Here is a 20,984-nt window from a genome sequence, read left to right on the forward strand (position 1 = left end):
GGGGTGGGGGGATGGGTTAGCCTGGTGATGGGTATTAAAGAGGGCACGTTCTGCATGGAGCACTGGGTGTTATGCACAAACAATCAATCATGGAACACTACATCAAAAACTAATAATGTAATGTATGGTGATTAACATAACAATAAAAAATTTTTAGATAAATAAATAACTGTGGAAGTCAACAATTTTCTGTCCCTATTGGGCAGGAATATTCCTAAATAGGCATTTCTGAATCCATCTGCAGAGGAGTACATGCAAAAGGCCCCCAAAGTCACCTTTTAATCCAATCTAAATAGGTATGTAACTGCATCAAAAATAAACTCAGATGTTACTTTGAGACCGAGCAAACCAAAAGGGTGGGAATTACTTCAGACTCTAAACAGTAAGGCAAAAGAAAAAGGGAAGTAGTTATTATCAATAAATATTTAGATGAGAAATTTCCTTTAATAGTTAATTAAAGGAAAATTATCAAATCCAATGTAAAGGTTAATTTTACACACGAGGTACTAAAATTCAGGTTAATTTGTTATTTAAGTGCTCAGTCTAAGTCAGTAATAGAATTTAGAAGTAAGAATCAATAAGACCTATGAATATAATGTGGATTAATGACACTATCTCAGAATCAGATTTTAACTATGCTACCTGACTGTAAACTAAGTCTAATCATCATGCTCTAGCACCTCCACAAAGTCAACAGTAAAGAAGTAGAATCACTTACTTTCACCAGCTCCTGCTGAGCCCAAATCTGAATGGGTTCCACCTGTTGAGGAGTTTGAGTCTGAATACCATACGTATTGAGGAAAACTTGAAGGCTAAAGAATACAGGGAAAAAGCAAGAGACATTTTTAGGCAATGCATGTAGAATGTGGAGAATGGTGGAGGAGGAGGAGGGGAGGAAGGAGACTACACTAGCTTGGAGAACATTTTAATTTATTAACGTGAGGAATATGCCATCTGTGCTGGGATCCAGAGGCCCTCTGGGGTTCTTCACAAGGCATCAGGTGTGAGCTCTGGGGGCTGGCAGAAAGAGTAAGCACTGATTTTGGGAATTCCCAGTATTCGTTGCACTAACTTCTCAAAACTACACCCCAGGCAACACTGGCACAGGTCACATAGTCTTTAATATTCACATCAACTAAAACAAAATTATTTTTAAACGTGAAAAGAATGTTTTTCTGGCACTTAAAGTAACATTAATGACATCCTTGAAACCCTGTAAAGGGGTCTGTGAAATTAATCTCTACCACTATATTCAATATTGCAACATAAAGCAGTAAGCCCCCCTCCTTTCCTCCCAAAGGAACACACCACCCATCTGGATTTCATACCGTTGGCTTTCTGCTATGAGTGCTACATGAACTACCAAATCATTTTCCAGTGGGCCCTGTAATATAGAATAAGGGGGGGGGAGAAACATTTTAAAAGATCTGGTCATCATCAGCTACAATGAGAATCAAGGACAATATTAACCATCTCTAAGTAGTTCATTAAAATGATGGACACCTACTGGCTCCATGCAGTCACTTCTTTCCTTGTTCTCCACTGCCTACTAATCAATTTGATGGTGTAGACAGAGTGATGGAAAACCAAAGAATGGAAAACCATAAATCTCACCTCTACCAGGGGGGCTAGGCTATCAGGACTATTTTGAATGATGCATAAGAGTAGTTTGGGGACTGAGAATCATTTTCCTGACTCTGAAGGGAAGAGAAGGAACAAAAAATAAAAACCCAACTTCTGTATTCTCTGTAAAAAAATGTGAGTTGAAATTGTTCATTTGACATCTTAATACATATAAGGCTATTCCTTTCTTCTTAGCCAATTTTCCTTTGGCACCATTTATATCAAAATAGCTTTATTCTAATATATAGTTCCTATAGTAGAGAATGAACTACCCAGTTGACTATGTAATTAACACTGTGTTCATTAAGTACAAGCTGTTGGGCTTAATAGTTCTAATCAAAGATACTGTTGGATATTTGCTACTCTTTTCGTGTATGTGTGGAAAAGATTCACTATAGCATATATTACACATTGTTAAAATGAACCCAATTTTGAGCCTGTATTAACAGAGACCATTAAAAAGTATCAATAAATTACAGTATTAGGAAGCTCTGAAAATACTGATCAAATGTAATTTCTTTATAGTAATGAATCCAACATTCCCAATAGTATGCTGTAAAATATCTGATTTACCATCAGTCAGTTCCCCTCTATGGTATTCAATATGTCACTAGAATTTATGTATGATGGAAAGCAAGAAACACCAGAATACATATATCAGCAGTAAATATCATACAATCAAAAGGATGGTTCCCAGAATCATCGTGAAAATGCCATTTCAGGCAGACTTCCATGTGATTTAAATGAATATATAAGAGAAAATATGATATAACAACCCAACAAAAATAAATACACATTAAAAATGCCATAAATTCTATTTTCATTTGATAAAGACCTTAAAAGTTAATGTTACTCAGAAGGATGAGAAAAAATTAATTATTCACAGTCTCATCAAGATTTCTAACACCAAATGAATACATTAAGCCTATTTCTCTCAGATGAAATCTAATATTTACTTCATCAAAAGAAGTAAGCTTAGAGTGGGCAAATTATCCACAATCTTCAGTACAATTATGGATTCTTAAATAAAAAGCAAATGAATACATATAGAAGAATACAGATAATGTTTCAATAACAATAAATAAGGCAGCTTACAGATCCTAATTGGCAAATTGGTATCTTTTTTTTGAATCACAGACCTTTTACGATAATGTCTTTACTTGTATGACAGAGTACTCAGATCTGAAATGCCCACTACACATATTGAATCATAGTAAGTATTTGGTTAGGGGGCTACTAGATAGCTGAAGAATTCTTTCATTGTAAAACCTCAGCATTTCAGAAAGTTACAATTCACAAAACTTCTATCATGATCTTAGGCCTTCACCACAGCCCACAGGGGACACTGCACCCTATTTATACCCCAGAAAGAATTCGGCATGGGTAGTCCCACCTCGGTTGCTCCCTTCCTCTCACTGCCAAAGTTGGAACCATCTTTTCTCTGTTTTCACCATTTTCTTCAAAGCACCAACATTTTGTCTAAACCCAAGAAGTCTCTCTGAAAACATCCTAATAGTAATTAATATTTTCTATTTCTGGATGGTATTTCCCTAAATATTACTATAATATTTTCTCCTTTTAGGTTCATAAAGTACACACACACACACACACACACACACACACACACGTGTATATATGCATATACATACTCAAGGCCTGTATGGTACTGGTGCTCTCCATTTCACATGTATTTATATACTCATTCATCTGATCAATAGTTAAGGCATTCTAATATACAAGCCCTGTGCTATACCCTGATGTTACAAGATAAACACAACCCAGTGTCCCTCCAAGAGGAGTTTAGTGTCCTGGGACAGATGGACAACAGACAAGCTTTCAAATATGTGTTTATTATCATGTGAAAGCATTTCACTGATACCTTTATTTGGTAGTATAGACCTACCTAATTTAAAAAAAAATGGCTGCAGGACATTACATTACATGGACATACCATACTTTATTTAAGGAATGTTTATTTTGATGGACATTTAGGTGGTTTCCAAATCTGCAGAGAATATAATTGTCCTTATCTCAGAGAACTGCTAAGGATTTAGGGAGGAACAAAGTGCTAGGCACAGTTTTGACACCTAACAAAAATAAAGGCACTAAAACTTACGGCAGTTGTATTTACTATTTTCACATCTATCCTAGGACAGCTGCTCCTCTCTTCTTTGTTGAGATTTGCTTTAATACCTAACTTGCCCTAAATCTCGTTGGTTTCCACCATTCTAAGACATGAAGACCATCCATTACCCCATTTTTGTATGGCTAGTTCTTCTCCAAAGAATTCCAAACATCTTTTAAAAGAAATCCTCAGGTGACTTACCACTTTCCAATTTTCTCTCCTTTTATTTGTCAAACACAGACTATAGCTATCTTCTTACCCTTTACCTTTCTTGCCTCTATAATCCTACATTCCACCATCTAACCTACTTTGCCTTTAGAGATAGAAATCCTCACACTTAAGTCCTTGGTCTTCTCATTCCACTTCTTTCTCTTTCTTTGTCTCTCTCACCAAACTCAATCACTCTGGTAGCTTTAATTATCACCTCTAAGCAGATCATTTCATATTTATGTTTCTAGTCTTGAACTTTCTCTTGAGTTCTAGCGCCCATATTTTTAACTGCTTTCTGGACATTTTCTCTTGGCTATTTCCAAAGTTAAAAGTTCCTGAACTCAATTCCTCACCAATCCTACCTCCACCCCAAACAGGCTCACTCCAGCTCAGAATGTCAAAATCATCTTTGATTCCTGTTTTTTACCCTCCATATCCAATTTGTCATCAAAATCCTGTTAATCTTTAACTCATAAACTATGAATCTTCTTTTCTTGTATCTTCTTTTCATTTCTGTAGCAATATTCAGGATAGGAAAGTACCAACCATAGCAACAAACACTTCACATAACACTCAACATTCTATGTGCAAGGAAGGCACTGTTCTAACAAACCATTAATTTATAATAACAAACCATTATTTCCATTTTCCAGATAACAAAACTGATGCAAAGAAAGCTTAAGTAACTTATCCAAGGATAGAGAGCTAGCTAACAGCACAGCTAGAATTCAGACACAGGCAATTTGACTACAGCATGTTTGCTCATACTCAGTTATTCTGCCTCTCAGAGAGTGGAAAGGGGGCAGATGTTAAAATTGAAAGATCCACATACAAGTCCCATCTTATCACTTGATCCTGCATGATCCAGGTCATCTAATAGATGCCTTAAATTTGTCATGGACAAGACTGAACCACTGAATTCCATCCTTAAAACCACTCATCCTCAAAGTATTTCTTACCTCTTTAAGACCTGATCTAGCCAAAAAGGTGTAAATCACTCTTGACTCTTTTTTCCTTCAAACATCCTAACCAATAACAAGAACAACAAAAAGATAAGTTATTGAGCACCATGTAACCACAGTTATTTAGTAACTCATCAAAACACCCATACTTGGTGGGGAACTATTATTCTCATTTACTGATGAGACAACTGGGGCATGGAGTTGTTAAAAAAAAGACTTAGCTAACATCACAGATAATATGTGGCAAAGGGGAAATCCAAATCTGGGCAGTCTCATCTATCTCTTAAACATTACAGTGTCTGGAGGTGGGAGGAGCAAGATGATAGAGGAGTAGGAGACCTAAATTTCGTCTGGTCCCAGGAATTCAGCTAGATAGGGATCAAATGATTCTGAACACCTACAGACTCAACAGGAGATCAAAGAAAAGAATAGCAGCAACTCTCTGAATAGAAAAGCAACCACTTTCTGGAAGGTGGTAGGACGTGCAGAGAAGTGATCCAAGGCAATATTTGGGAACATAAACGGCGGAGGAGGGGGCCTCCGTCAGCCGCTTCTGACAAGTGATAGAGCAGCAGAGCACAAAATCGGAACTTTTAGAAGTCGGCTCTGCTGAGGGACCTCGCTCCAGTGTCGAAGCAGGGGGTGGAACCCTCGTGGGACAGTGTGGTCTCAGGACCCTCGGGTTCACAGAAAGACCGGGGGTGCCTGAGTGCAGCAGACCCCCAGGTATCAGAATGGGGAAGACAGCTGCAGAGAGGGAGCCAAGATGCGGGCTCTCAGCTCAGGGTTGCCATAAACCGTGATCCATGGCACAGCTGGGCCACTGCTCCTCCAGCTGGGACCCAACAAGCGGCAGATCCAGGGAGACTCCCCTTCCTCCCCCGGGAGGAGTGGGAGCGCACCGCAGGGATCTGCTGGGTTTGAAGAATCCACAGGGGGCCAGGTGCCAGAGATAGAAACGCTCGGTCACAGGCCGGTGAGCACAGAGTGTGGCCGGAGACGGGAGTGACTGACTGCTTTTCTCTGGGGGCGCACTGAGGAGTGGGGCCCCGAGCTCTCGGCTCCTGGCTCCTCTGGGGCAGAGATTGGGAGGCCGCCATTTTCACTCTCGTCCTCCAAAGCTGTAGGGAAAGCTTGCAGACAACAAAAGCTCCAGAGAGCAAACCCAAGCAGATTACTTAGCCCCAACCGGGAAGGGCAGGATAATTCTGCCTCCGGCAAAGACATTTGAGAGCCACGGCAACAGGCCCCACTCTCAGTTGACCAGCAAGAACAGCCAGCCAAGACCAAGTTTACCGATCAATGAGAACAGGAGAACTCCAGCGCTAGGGCAATACTGCACATAGAATTCATGGCTTTTTTCCCCTGATTCCTTAGTCTTTCAAAGTAAATTTTTTTAATTTTCTTTTTTTAAAAATTTTTCCTTTTCCCTTTTTCAACCAACATCTTATCAATCCCTTTTTTAAAAAATCGTTTTTATTTTTCATTTTTACCGTCATATTCTATCCATTCATAATAGTTAACCTTATTTTTGGTACATGTATATGTATATACATATATTTCTCTCTTTAAAATTTTAGGATACAGTTTTTTCTAACAGACCAAACTATACCCTAAATCTCTAGTGTATGGCTTTGTTCTAGTCTCCTGCCTAATCACATTCCTCCCATTGTTTTTTAAATCCTCTTCTTTCTTTTTTCAACCAACTTCTTATCAATTCCTTTTCTAAAATCTTTTATAATCTTCATCTTTACAGTCATCTTCCATCCCTTCATTGTATTTACCCTTATTATTGTACATATATAAGCTTTTCTTTCATTAAAATTATGGGAGGCACTTTCATCTAACAGACCAAAATACACCCAAAATCTAGTGTGTGGCACTGATCTATGAACCAGCCTGATCATATTTGATCATATTTTTTTTTTTGGTTGTTTGTTTGTTTTTATCTTTTCCTTATTCTTTTTTCTTTCTTTCCCTTTCTTTTCCCCCAGTTTCAGGTCTCTTCTGATTGTTTAGTGTATATTTTTCTGGGGTTGTTGTCACCCTGTTAGCATTTTGTTCTCTCATTCATCTATTCTCCTCTGGACAAAATGAAAAGATGGAAAAATCACCTCAAAAAAAGAACAAGAGGAGTACTGACTGCCAGGGACCTAATCAATATGGACATTAGTAAGATGTTGGAACTAGAGTTCAGAATGACGATTTTAAAGATACTAGCTGGGGTTGAAAAAAGCATAGAAGATATTAGAGAAACCCTTTCTGGAGAAATAAAAGAACTAAAATCTGACCAAGTCGATATCAAAAAGGCTATTAATGAGGTGCAATCAAAAATGGAGGCTCGAATTCCTAGGATGAATGAGGCAGAAGAGAGCATTAGTGATATAGAAGACCAAATGATCGAGAATCAAGAAGCTGAGAAAAAGAGAGATAAACAACTACTGGATCACGAGGGCAGAATTCGAGAGATAAGGGATCCCATAAGGTGAAACAATATTAGAATAATTGGGATCCCAGAGGAAGAAAGAGAGAGAGGAGGGGCAGAAGGTATACTGGAGCAAATTATAGCAGAGAACTTCCCTAATTTGGGGAAGGAAACAGGCATCAAAATCCAGGAGGCACAGAGAACCCCCCTCAAAACCAATTAAAGTAGGCCAACACCCCAAATTCTAACAGTAAAACTTACGAGTCTCAGAGACAAGAGAAAATCCTGAAAACAGCTTAGGAGAAGAGATCTGTAACCTACAACGGTAGAAACAATAGATTGGCAACAGACTATCCACAGAGCCCTGGCAGGCCAGAAAGGACTGGCATGATATATTCAGAGCACTAAATGAGAAAAATATGCAGCCAAGAACACTATATCCAGCTAGGCTATCATTGAAAATAGAAGGAGAGATAAAAAGCTTCCAGGACAAACAAAAACTAAAGGAATTTGCAAACCCAAAACCAGCCCTACAAGAAATTTGAAAGGGGTCCTCTAAGCAAAGAGAGGGCCTAAAAGCAGCATAGACCAGAAAGGAACACAGACAATATACAGTAACAGTCACCTTACAGGCAATACGATGGCACTAAATTCATATCTTTCAATAGTTACCCTGAATATAAATGGGCTAAAAGCCCCAATCAAAAGACACAGGTTCTCAGATTGGATTAAAAAACAAGATCCATCAATACGCTGTCTGCAAGAGACTCATTTTAGACCCAAAGACACCCCCACATTGAAAGTGAGGGGGTGGAAAACCATTTACCATGCTAATGGACACCAAAAGAAAGCTGGGGTGGCAATCCTTATATCAGACAAACTAGATTTTAAAACAAAGACTATAGTAAGAGGTGAGGAAGGACACTATATCCTACTTAAAGGTCCTATCCAACAAGAAGATCTAACAATTGTAAATATCTGTGCCCCTAACATGGGAGCAGCCAATTATATAAGGCAATTAATAACAAAAGCCAAGAAACAAATCATCAACAATACAATAATAGTGGGGGACTTTAACACCCCCCTCACTGAAAGGGACAGATCATCTAAACAAAAGATCAACAAGGAAATAAAGACTTTAAGTGACACACTGGACCAAATGGACTTCACAGATATATTCAGAACATTCCATCCCAAAGCAACAGGATACACATTCTTCTCTAGTGCTCATGGAACATTCTCCAGAATAGATCACATCCTAGGTCACAAATCAGGTCTCAACCAGTACCAAATGATTGGGTCATTCCCTGCACATTTTCAGACCACAATGCTTTGAAACTAGAACTCAACCACAAGAGGAAAGTCGGAAAGACTCAAATACATGGAGGCTAAAGAGCATCCTACTAAAGAATGAATGGGTCAACCAGGAAATTGAAGAATAATTAAAAAAAATATCATGGAAACAAATGAAAATGAAAACACAACTGTTCAAAAATCTTTGGGATGCAGCAAAGGCGGTCCTAAGAGGAAAGCATATAGCAATACAAGCCTTTCTCAAGAAACAAGAAAGGTCTCAAATACACAACCTAACCCTACACCTAAAGGAGCTGGAGAGAGAACAGCAAATAAAGCCTAAATCCAGCAGGAGAAGAGAAATAATAAAGATCAGAGGAGAAATCAATGAAATAGAAGCCAAAAGAACAGTAGAACAGATCAACGAAACTAGGAGTTGGTTCTTTGAAAGAATTAACAAGATTGATAAAGCCCTCTCTGGACTTACCAAAAAGAAAAGAGAAATGACCCAAATAAATAAAATCATGAATGAAAGAGGAGAGATCACAACGAACACCAAAGAAATAGTAACAATTGTAAGAATATATAATGAAAGGATTATTCACCACAACCAAGTGGGATTTATCCCTGGGCTGCAAGGTTCGTTCAACATCCGCAAATCAATCAATGTGATACATTAATAAAAGAAAGAACAAGAACCATATGATCCTCTCAATAGATATAGAAAAAGCATTTAACAAAGTACAACATCCTTTATTCATCTAAACTCTTCAGACTATAGGGATAGAAGGAACATACCTCAATATCATAAAACCCATCTATTAAAAGCCCAGAGCAAATATCATTCTCAATGGAGAAAAACTGAAAGCTTTCCCCCTAAGGTCAGGAACACAGCAGGGATGTCCACTATCACCACTGCTATCCAACATAGTATTAGAAGTTCTAGCCACAGCAATCAGACAACAAAAAGAAATCAAAGGCATCCGAATTGGCAAAGAGGAAGTCAAACTCCCACTGTTTGCAGATGATATGAAACTTTATGTGGAAAACCCAAAAGACTCCACCCAAAAACTGCTAGAACTCATACAGGAATTCAGTAAAGTGGCAGGATATAAAATTAATGCACAGAAATCAGTGGCATTCCTATACACCAACAACAAGACATAAGGAAGAGAAATTAAGGAGTCGATCCCATTTACAATTGCACCCAAAACCATAAGATACATAGGAATAAATCTAACCAAAGAGGCAGAGAATCTGTACTCAGACAACTATAAAATACTCATGAAAGAAATTGAGGAAGACACAAAGAAATTGAAAAACTTTCCATGCTCATGGATTGGAAGAACAAACACTCTGAAGATATCAATGCTACCTAGAGCAATCTACACATTTAATGCAATCCCTATCAAAATACCATCCACTTTTTTCAAAGAAATGGAACAAATAATCCTAAAATTTGTATGGAACCAGAAAAGACCCTGAATAGCCAGAGGAATGTTGAAAAAGAAAAGCAAAGCTGGTGGCATCACAATTCCAGATTTCCAGCTCTATTACAAAGCTGTCATCATCAAGACAGTATGGTACTAGCACAAAAACAGACACATAGATCAATGGAACAGAATAGAGAGCCCAGAAATGGACCCTCAACTCTATGGTCAACTCATCTTTGACAAAGCAGGAAAGAATGTCCAATGGAAAAAAGACAGTCTCGTCAACAAATGGTGTTGGGAAAATTGGACAGCCACATGCAAAGAATGAAACTGGACCATTTCCTTACACCACACACAAAAATAGACTCAAAATGGTTGAAATACCTCAATGTGAGACAGGAGGCCATCAAAATCCTAAAGGAGAACACAGGCAGCAACCTCTTCGACCTCAGCTGCAGCAACTTCTTCCTAGAAACACCTCCAAAGGCAAGGGAAGCAAGGGCAAAAAGGAACTATTGGGACTTCATCAAGACAAAAAGCTTTTGCACAGCAAAAGAAATAGTCCACAAAACCAAAAGACAACTGACAGAATGGGAGAAAATTTTTGCAAATGACATATCAGATAAAGGGCTAGTATCCAAAATCTATAAAGAACTTAACAAACTCAACACCCAATGAACAAATAATTCAATCATGAAATGGGCAGAATACATGAACAGACATTTTTCCAAAGAAGACATCCAAATGGCCAACAGACACATGAAAAAGTGCTCAACATCGCTCGGCATCAGGGAAATCCAAATCAAAACCTCAATGAGATACCACCTCACACCCGTCAGGATGGCTAGAATTAACAAGTCAGGAAACAATAGATGTTGGCAGGGATGCAGAGAAAGGGGAACCCTCCTACACTGTTGGTGGGAATGCAAGCTGGTGCAGCCACTCTGGAAAACAGTATGAATGTTCCTCAAAAAGTTGAAAATAGAGCTACCCTATGACCCAGCAATTGCACTACTGGGTATTTACCCCAAAGATACCAATGTAATGATCCGAAGGGGTACATGCACCCCAATGTTTATAACAGCAATGTCCACAATAGCCAAACTGTGGAAAGACCCAAGATGTCCATCGAAAGATGAAAGGATAAAGAAGATGTGGTATATATATACAATGGAAAATTATGCAGCCATCAAAAGGAATGAAATCTTGCCATTTGCAATGACGTAGATGGAACTGGAGGGTATTATGCTGAGCGAAATTAGTCAATCAGAGAAAGACATGTATCATATTATCTTACTGATATGAGGAATTCTTAATCTCAGGAAACAAACTGAGGGTGCTGGAGTGGTGGGAGGTGGGAGGGATGGGGTGGCTGGATGATAGACATTGGGGAGGGTATGTGCTACGGTGAGCACCGTGAATTGTGTAAGACTGTTGAATCACAGACCTGTACCCCTGAAAGAAATAATACAATATATGTTAAAAAAAAAAAAAAAAAGGAGATAGCAGGACGGGAAAAATGAAGCGGGGGGGAATCGGAGGGGGAGACAAAGCATGAGAGACTATGGACTCTGAGAAACAAACTGAGGGTTCTGGGGGGGTGTGGGGGCATGGATTAGCCTGGTGAGGGCACGTACTGAATGGAGCACTGGGTGTTATACGCACACAATGAATCATAGAACACTATATCAAACACTAATGATGTAATGTATGGTGATTAACATAACATAATAAAATAAAATAAAATAGCCAGAAAAAGATGATATATAAAATAGGGGAGAATTACCCTAAAATGAAAAAAAAAGGGGGAAAAACAGAAAATGAAATTCCATTTCTCCAGAAAACAAGTGTGTGTTGTACTCGTCTTGTCCAACTGTGGCAAAGATGGAGATGAACAAGCTTTGGCCCCCTGCCCTTGGAGAAACAGGAAATCTGGGATGGAGCAGAGATACAGAGAAGGATGGAGATAAAGCCATTGCACTATGGGCTCAGAAGGCTAAGTCCTTTGCCTTATGTCACACTGCCAGAAATTGAGAATCAGATTGTTTGACAGCAAATCCAGAGATATCTACACTTGCGTACCCTGGAATTATACTCTTGATCAAATTCCTTCCTAAAATTACACACACATACACATACATGTGTAGGCACATTACCATAGAGATGAAAACAACATTTATCAGGACAAGATCATAAACACAGTAATGTGAAATCCTTGCAACAATTTCAACTAATGATTTTCATTCTCATATTTTGGAGGGATAATTGGCATCACAGAACTCTTTCAGATGCCTAGGTTTTCAAGGCTGAAATTGAAGTTCAGAACAGTAAGGTTTGCTGAAGTCACAAAGTTACTTAATGGCACAGAGCAAACTAGACCTAGTTTACTGTCTGGCAGAAAATGCTTTTTATGTTGATTTTATGCAGTTCACTAAAACATTAGTTATGAATGCACTATGTGTATTAATTATATAAGAGAACCTCATATCCTTCAAAAAATGTTAATGCCATGTAAAAATCCAGCCTCACTGTATCATTAATTAGAATTATAAATCTGGCTTTTATTATAAAAAAAATTATGTGGTCTGCCTCTCTAATATGCTAATTCACCAATCAGTTATATTGGTTCTACCTCTAAAGCATGTCTCAAACATACCACTTCTGTCCACCTTCACTGTTGCAACCACCCTGCTCAAAGTTGTCATGATCTTTCACTTGGTCAATTAACTGTTGTAACTACCTCAGTCTTACCCCACCGTTCATAGCAGTCCATTCTGCAAACAGCAATGAGGATGTTTTTTCAAAAAGTATAAATCATACCATCTCACCACCACCTTATTCCATCCTACTCCCATGTAAACATACAGAGACAGACAGTGGTTTCCTGTTGCCCACAGAATAAGAACCAAACTACTTACCATGGCCTACCATGGCTTGCATGATCTAGCTCTAGCCTACCTCTTCTTTCTCCTTCTCCCTCCTTTCCTTTATCATGTTTCAGCCACAATGGGTTCTGTCTGTCCCTTGAACAAGTCAGCTGTGTTCCTATCACAGGGCCTTTGCATTTGTTGAACTCCTGTTTGGAATGTTTTTCCTTTCCAATTGTTTTGTGAATGTCTTCTTGTTATGCTGGTCTCAACAATTACCCCTTCCTCAGAAAGGTTTTCTCTCTCTACCATAGCCAGTCCCTCTCTATCATTTTACCTTATTTTGTCTACTTCATAGTACTTATCAGCTCCAGAAATTATATTGCATTATTTACTTAAATGTTCAATGTTATTCATTCCCACCAGAAAGTAACTCCCAGAAGATAGGAACCTTGATCTATCTTGTCCATTGCTATGTCTCCATTGCCTAGAAGAGTATCTGAGCATATAGGTGGTGCCTACCATTTGATGAATGATTGCTCAAGCAAGTCTCTCAATTCTGTGTTTATCTGTAAAATGGGAATAATGATATGTAGGCTGCCTACCACGGAGGAGTAGAATCAAACAAAAGAGGGCATGTAATATATTTACAAACTGATCTGCTAAACACATGACAGTTATATTATTTGTTCTGTCATTCTCTCTCTCTGTCAGTTTTCCTTGCTAACCCTCTGTTTCTTCATTGGTAAACTGGAATAATAAAAGTATCTACTTCATAGGATTATGAGGATAATACAGAGCACATATAAGCATTTAACACAGTGTCTGACATATCCTTTTAAGTGTTCAAAAAACATTAGCCTTCTCATCAACTCTAGAAATACAACCACAATTCTGAATTATTGTAATACGCTTCTTCAACTTTCTGCTTCATACTTGCCTCTGCCCATTTTCTGTATTTTATGGTCAGGTGAATTTTCTTATGAATTTCTTATGATTTACACAAGGGAAGTGGTCAAAGATACTTGTTGAATGAATGAAGAAAAGGGAGGAAAGATAGGTGAGTAAACATATATTAATGTAAAGTTTGGGATGTAACTTCTATGCTCTAAAACCAGGGCTTCCCAAATAAAGGCCCAACTTCCATAAGACCTTTACAATGTCACTGCTACCTGTGGTTCCCTATTTATCTCCCATCTGTTTGCCTAAGAGCACTCCACTAAAAACAGTTCACTCTTGTCCATATCAAGTTTTTGTCTACTGTTCTTCTATCCTCATACATTTGAACTGCTCCTTTGTTCCTGTCTATCTAGATCCTGACCCACTCTTTCAACACAGTCTCCATAAACTCACCAAACATCCAGGTATCCAGATATCTCCTGTCTCCTGTCAGCAAGAGCAGGTAATGTCTGTATGATTTACTTGACAATACTCATATTGTCTCCTTGAAAGGCTTTTTGCATGCTTATGAGTGGCCCATATAACTACAGAGTAAACCCCTTGAGGGGCCACAATGCTCACTTTTCTTACCTAGCTTATATACAGCACCTTATATTAAAAGACAGTTGGTGCTCATATGGTGGTCTGAAAGAAGAATCTTGCTTTTTATCATCCCTTGAATATACATAACAAATGTTTGAAATATAAACAGGATATTTTTAACAAAGGAAAATACTCATAACTTAGTGTACACATTTTTATAGAAACTATCAAGGAAATGTACACAGATCATTTTAATCACATGACTGAGGACAAACAACCTGTGGTTAAAATATTCTGATTTAAAACTTTCACTTTACAAATGAATCAAGTCAGATTTAAAAAAAATTTTTACTGTGATAAAAACCACATAACACAAAATTTAGCATCTTCACCATGTTTAAGTGTACAGCAGAAGAGGAACTTTTACAGCATAACTTGCCCTAAGATAGGCACTACCTGTATTAACACTGTAACTCATCTTGCTAAAAATTTAAAATTATGGTAATTAAAATACTGCATGTACATCTGTCTAGATTCTAGTTTTTAAATTACTCAAATCAGGTCAAAGCAGCAAAGCTAGGAGATTTGCAGCTGGGAGCTATAAATAAAACAGTGTAATATAACTTTCAAAGGGTATACAGAGAAACTTTAATGTGAATATGCCCTAATGGTTTCCTTCCTCTTGTTTTTTTTTTCAATTTAATTTTTTCAATAGGTAATTAATTCATATGGTTCAAAATTTCCAAATTATTAAAGTTTTCAGTGAAGTGTCTCTCCTTCCTACTTGTGGCCCCTGCATCCACCCAGTTCCCCAATGTCTACCAACCAGGTAATTGCTAGGATTACTTATGCCCCTTTCCAGAGTTTCTTTTTACCTAGAAAAGCAAACATGAATTTACATTCTTATTTTCTCATACTTTTAGATGAAAGACAGCATACTATCAGCTACTTTTTTCACTAAGTAATTACATATCATGATGCAATTTTCATATATTAGTATACAGAACACAACCTCATTTTTTTTTGTTATAACTCCTTGGTATTCCCTTTTATAAATGTACCTTCTTATTAATGTCATCTTTACACATCTTTTATCATTTGAGGCTAGTCAACCTTTTGCATCAAATCTCTGGACAGGGTTATGGTTATATAATGGAATCATTAAACATCAGGTTTTAATTTTGCTTCTAAGAGCGGAACAGACACTTAACCTAAATCATTCAGAGGCATTTCTATCATTGGATTATTTGGGTCACTAGAAGATTGTTATCAGAAAAGAACAGTAGGACTGGATTTTGGGAGGGGGGCAGCAAGAAGAGTTTGAATATTTTCTAGGAGAAGGCCCAGAAAAATGCACAGATGTCCTTTTATAAGCATACCTCATTTTATTGCTCTTCACTTTACTGCATTTCGCAGATGATTAAGTTTTTCACAAATTGAAGGTTTTGTGGCAACTCTGCATCGAGCAAGTCCATCGCCATCATTTTTCCAACAGCATTTGCTTACTTCATGTTCTGTGTCACATTTTGGTAATTCTCACAATATTTTAAACTTATAGTTGTTATGGTGATCTCCGATCAGTGATCTCTGATGTTATATTACAATTGCTTTAGGGTGCCACCAAACATACCCATAAAAGACAGCAAACTTAATTGATAAATGTTGTGTGTGTTCTCATTGTCCCACTGACTGGCCCAACTCTCTCCCTCTCCTCTGGCTTCCCTCTTCTCCAAGACACAACAAAGTTGAAATTCAGCCAATTAATAACCCTACAATGGCCTCTAAGTGTGCAAGTGAAAACAAGTCTCACGTTTCTCATTTTAAATCAAAAGCTATAAATGATTAAGTTGTGTGAGGAAGGTATATCAAAAACTGAGACAGGCTGAGAGTTAGGCCTCTTGCACCAGTTAGTCAATTTGTGAAAGCAAAGGAAAAGTTCTTGAAGGTAATAAAAAGTGCTACACCAGTGAACATGCAAATGACCTGAAAGTAAAACAGCCTTATTGCTGATATGGAGAAAGTTTCAGAGGTCTAGATAGATCAAACCAGTCACAGCATTCCCTAAGCCAAAACCTAATTCAGAGCAAGGCCCTAACTCTCATTAATTCTATGAAGGCAGAGAGAGGTGAAGAAGCTGCAGAAGTTTGAAGCTAGCAGAGGCTGGTTCATGAGGTTTAAGGAAAGAAGCCATCTTCATTACGTCAAAGTGCAAAGTGAACATCAAGTGCTGATGTGGAAACTGCAGTGAGTTTTCTGGAAGATCTAGCTAAGATAATTAATAAACGTGGCTACAACAAACAACAGATTTTCAATGTAGATGAAACAGCCTTCTATTGGAAGATGATGCCATCTAGGACTTTCAAAGCTAGAGAGGAGAAATCATTGCCTAGCTTCAAAGCTCCAAAGGACAGGCTAACTCTCTTGTTACAAGCTAATGCAACTGGTGACTTTAAATTGAAGCCAATGTTCCACCATTCTGAAAATCTTAGGGTCCTTAAGAATTCTGCTAAATCTATTCTGCCTGTGCTGTATAAATGGAACAACAAAAGCAGGATGACAGCCCATCTGTTTACAACATAGTTTACTGAATATTTTAAGCCCACTGTTGAGATCTATTGCACAGAAAAAAAGATTCCTTTCAAAACATAGCTGCTCACTGACTGTGCACCTGGTCATCCAAGAGCTCTGATGGAGATGTATAATGAGGTTAATGTTTTCGTGTCTGCTAACACAACATCGATTCTGCAGCCCACGGATCAAAGAGTAATTCCAACTTTCAAGTCTTATTTAAGAAATACATTTCTTAAGGCTATAGATGCCATAAATAGGGACTCCTCTGATTGGTCTGGGCAAAGTAAATTGAAAACCTTCTGGAAAAGATTTACCATACTAGATGCCATCAAGAGCATTCATGATTCATGGGAAGAGGTCAAAATATCAACATCAAAAGGAGTTTGGAAGAAGCTGATACCAACCCTCATAGATAACTTAGAGGGATTCAAGACTTCAGTGGAGGAAGTATCTGCAGATGTGTTGGAAACAGCAAGAGAACTAGAATTAGAAGTGAAGCTTAGAGTTGTGACTGAATTGCCGCAATCTCATGACAAAATTTCAATGGATGAGGACTTGCTTCTTATGGATGAACAAAGAAAGTGGTTTTTTGAAATGAAATCTACTCCGGGTAAAGATGCTGTGCAGACTGTTGAAATGACAACAAAGGATTTAGAATATTACAAAAATTTAACTCATAAAGCACCAGCAGGGTTTGAGAGGATTGACCCCAATTCTGAAAGAAGTTCTACTATGGGTAAAATGCTATCAAACAGCATTACACATTACAGAGAAATCATTTCTGAAAGAGCCACTCAATGTGGCAAACCTCATTGCTGTCTTAGTTTAAGAAATAGCCACAGTCACCCCAACCTTCAGCAACCACTACCCTGATCAGGCAGCAGCCATCAAGATCTAGGCAAGACCTTCCATCAATAAAAAGATTATGACTCGCTAAAAGCTCAGATGCTGGTTATCATTTTTTAAGCAATAAAATACTTTTTAATTAAGGCATGTTCACTGCTGTTTTAGACATAATGCTATTACACAATTAACAGACTGCAGTATAGTATAAACATAACTTTTGTATGCACTGGGAAACCAAAACTTCATTTGACTTGCCTTATTTGAGATATTTGGTTTACTGCAGTGATCTGAAGCCAAATCCACAATATCTCCAAGGTATGCCTGCACAACTTATTAATGGAAATAACAGGAGAGTTTATTAGTAAGATTTATATTATCATTTTATTGATTATATTTGTTTTGCAGTCCAGTTTAGAATGTCAAAAATTAAAATATCTTGATAGCCTGCTGTCGATGTATTATTTAAGCTCTATGCTATATAGTGTCACAAGAATTCCCATATTTAAAGATCAAGAAACCAATATGGAAAAAGGTGAAATAATTTGTCAAAGGTCATATGTCTAGCCAGTGATAGAGCTTAAACCTGACTGCAGGTATGTCTAAGTCCAAAATCACAAAGTCAATATGGCACATGTCATAACATGTATTTCACAGATTATATGCTGACTGCTGTTGTGGTTTCTATTAGTCAGGGTTCTCCAGAGAAGCAGAACTGATAGGGTGTGCTTGTGTGATTAAAGGGCAGAAAAAGATTTACTATAAAGAACTGGTTCACGCAATTACAGGGTCTGGTAAGTTCCCAGATCCACAGGTTGAATCAGCAGGTAGAAGACTGAGGAGAGTCGATAGTATAGTTCATCTGAAGGCCAAGAGGCTCAATACCCATTTCAAATCCAGAAGCAGGAAAAAAGCCGATGTCCCAGTTTAAGGTCATCAGGCAGGGAAAATCCTCTCTTCCTTAGGAAAGAGTCAGCCCCTCTGTTCTATTCAAGCTTTCATGGATGAAGCCCACCCACATTAGGGAAGGCAATCCGACTTGCTGAGTCTACTGATTTGAATGTTAGTCTTCTCCCCAAATACCCTCACCCTCATCCAGAATGTTTGATCAAATATTTGGCACCATGTGTCCCAGTCAAGTTGACACAAAATTAAAATCACGGGGGGCAGAGTGGCAAGCAAAAGCCTTGTGACCTACCAACAGTCCACTCTTCATCCACTTGAGATCAGGTTTTAAGAACATTCAACTCTAAGTTTGTCTACAAGATACCTATTTTCTTATCTGCTTTCAAATGAATATAATTCCTAGGTTCTTGGCAATTAAATTTAAAAATTACCTCTTCTAATAAATAATGTATACAAGTATGTAGAATTCATAATTCTTCCTTTTGGAACATCGTATTGAACACTAGTCTCAGTAGCTTTATTTTTTAAATGCCCTATGCTACATAAAATAATCTATTGTGGCTGGCTTGAATGTGTCTTTTACTGAAAGAAGGGCAAGGGAGGAGGGAAAGAAGGAAAGAAAAAGGAAGCCAACAAATAGGTCACACCTCATCCAAGGCTGGTCTTGCTTCAAGGGTAGTACATTTGAAACATTCTATGCCTCCACTTTTGGGGCCTTACAGAAACTCATTTATGCTCATTAGCCTTCATAAGTAGGTCCTGCCAACAGCCAGCATTTTTTCATTACACTCATTTTTCAGCAAAACCTCATTAGCTAAAGAAACCAAGCAGATGCTTTATACATCTCAATTCCAACTGGAGACACTGCACCCGCAGTATTTTTCCTATAGGAACCAAGTAACAGGATACAGCAGTTTAAACACAGGCGCATCCTGACTGGAACACATTGGCATCTTGTTCTGACATTTCCAACCAAACCAAAGCAGCAACATGGAGAAAATTAATAGGGAAGCAGAGAAAAGGTAAGTAGAAATACCTGAGGAATAATAACATCAAGCATAGTTAAAAGAGCTAAACTCAGCTCTAAGAGGAGAGCTGGTCAGGGAGAAAATGGCCCTGTAGGATCCCTGTATTTATATGCCACATCAATGATAATATAAGCCCTCTACATAAGAGGAAAACAAATGAATTTTAAAAAAGTATTCCCAGACCTCAGACACATAGGTACAAATGCCGGAATGAATAAATCAGGCAATGTCTTTTGACAGCAGGTCTTTCCATGAGTGCAATTATCCTGGAAGAGAATACTGATCAACACTTTGTCACAATGAACTGATTTATAAAACTGTTTTACCTCCTTTCTAGCACTTGCTGTAACTGGATGTTTCTATATTTTTATCTTAAAGAAATGAAAGTGCCAAAGATCTTGCTACTTCTTGGAAACAACACTAAAATGACTATATGGGCCCAGGCGGAGAAAGCCTGACTCGTGGTGTTCATAGAGCTTTAATCACAACCAGAGGGAAGAACAAATTATGGGAAACTTACAGAAACACATCAGGAATGACTGGTAAAATGAGGTAAACAGGGAAGGCAGAGACAGAAGAGGGAAGCACAGTTTCCAAAACTCTAGTCATTTCCCTCTCAGGGTTTTTGCCATTTCAAAGGGCTTCAGGTCCTGGATTACCACCAGTGAAAGGCCTCTAAATGGTAGATGAAAGGAAACCACCTCTTTAGAATTATGGGGGAAAAGGAAGCAAGCAGAGTAAGCCAACTTGCTTTGGCTCTTCCTTTTTAGGTGCTTGTACTAAGTAGATTAGTTCCCTGATGTCTGAGCTGAAAACGTCAGAGATGGAAGGCGCCATTTTTATCACCTGGGACTTGGGGAGAAGGGTAATGAAAAAGGTGTGAGAGTGTCTATGAGAGAGACTGGCTGGCAGGACTCCACTTAAGCCAGAGCAGCACAACTTTGTTGTTTTTGTTGTTGCTGTTTTGGTTTTTTATTTTAATTCCAGCATAGTTAACATAGGGCAGCACAACTTTGAACTACTGTAGATGCTGAGATCCTGCCTAAGGTATTGTGTGAAAAATAGATTTTCTTGATAAAAATCAGTAATCCACTTGATGGGTAAGAAGACTGAGGCCCAGCCAGAGGAAATGGTCCAGGTCCTGTGGCCAGAATCCAGGCCCCTGGACTGATTTGGTCCAGAGTTCTCTCTAATATGCCAGACTGCTTCATCTTAC

At 38.2% G+C, this 20,984-nt stretch overlaps 1 protein-coding gene across 3 annotated transcripts in view; it reads right to left on the reverse strand.

The window, feature by feature from the left end:
* The window catches only part of PHKB (phosphorylase kinase regulatory subunit beta), a 303,729-nt gene that overhangs the window by 57,649 nt on the left and 225,096 nt on the right, over window positions 1-20,984 (reverse strand). For all 3 annotated transcript variants that reach the window (XM_073884358.1, XM_025852340.2, XM_025852337.2), the window contains 2 exons: window positions 1,329-1,384; window positions 719-812 (listed from right to left, as the gene is read on the reverse strand). In XM_073884358.1, the coding sequence (XP_073740459.1) occupies window positions 719-812; window positions 1,329-1,384 (150 nt within the window). The remainder of the gene's footprint in view (window positions 1-718; window positions 813-1,328; window positions 1,385-20,984) is intronic.

Source organism: Callorhinus ursinus, unplaced genomic scaffold, assembly GCF_003265705.2.
Source record: "Callorhinus ursinus isolate GAN/ISIS: 27379988/994484 unplaced genomic scaffold, GSC_fseal_2.0 scaffold56, whole genome shotgun sequence".
Lineage (NCBI taxonomy): Eukaryota > Metazoa > Chordata > Mammalia > Carnivora > Otariidae > Callorhinus > Callorhinus ursinus.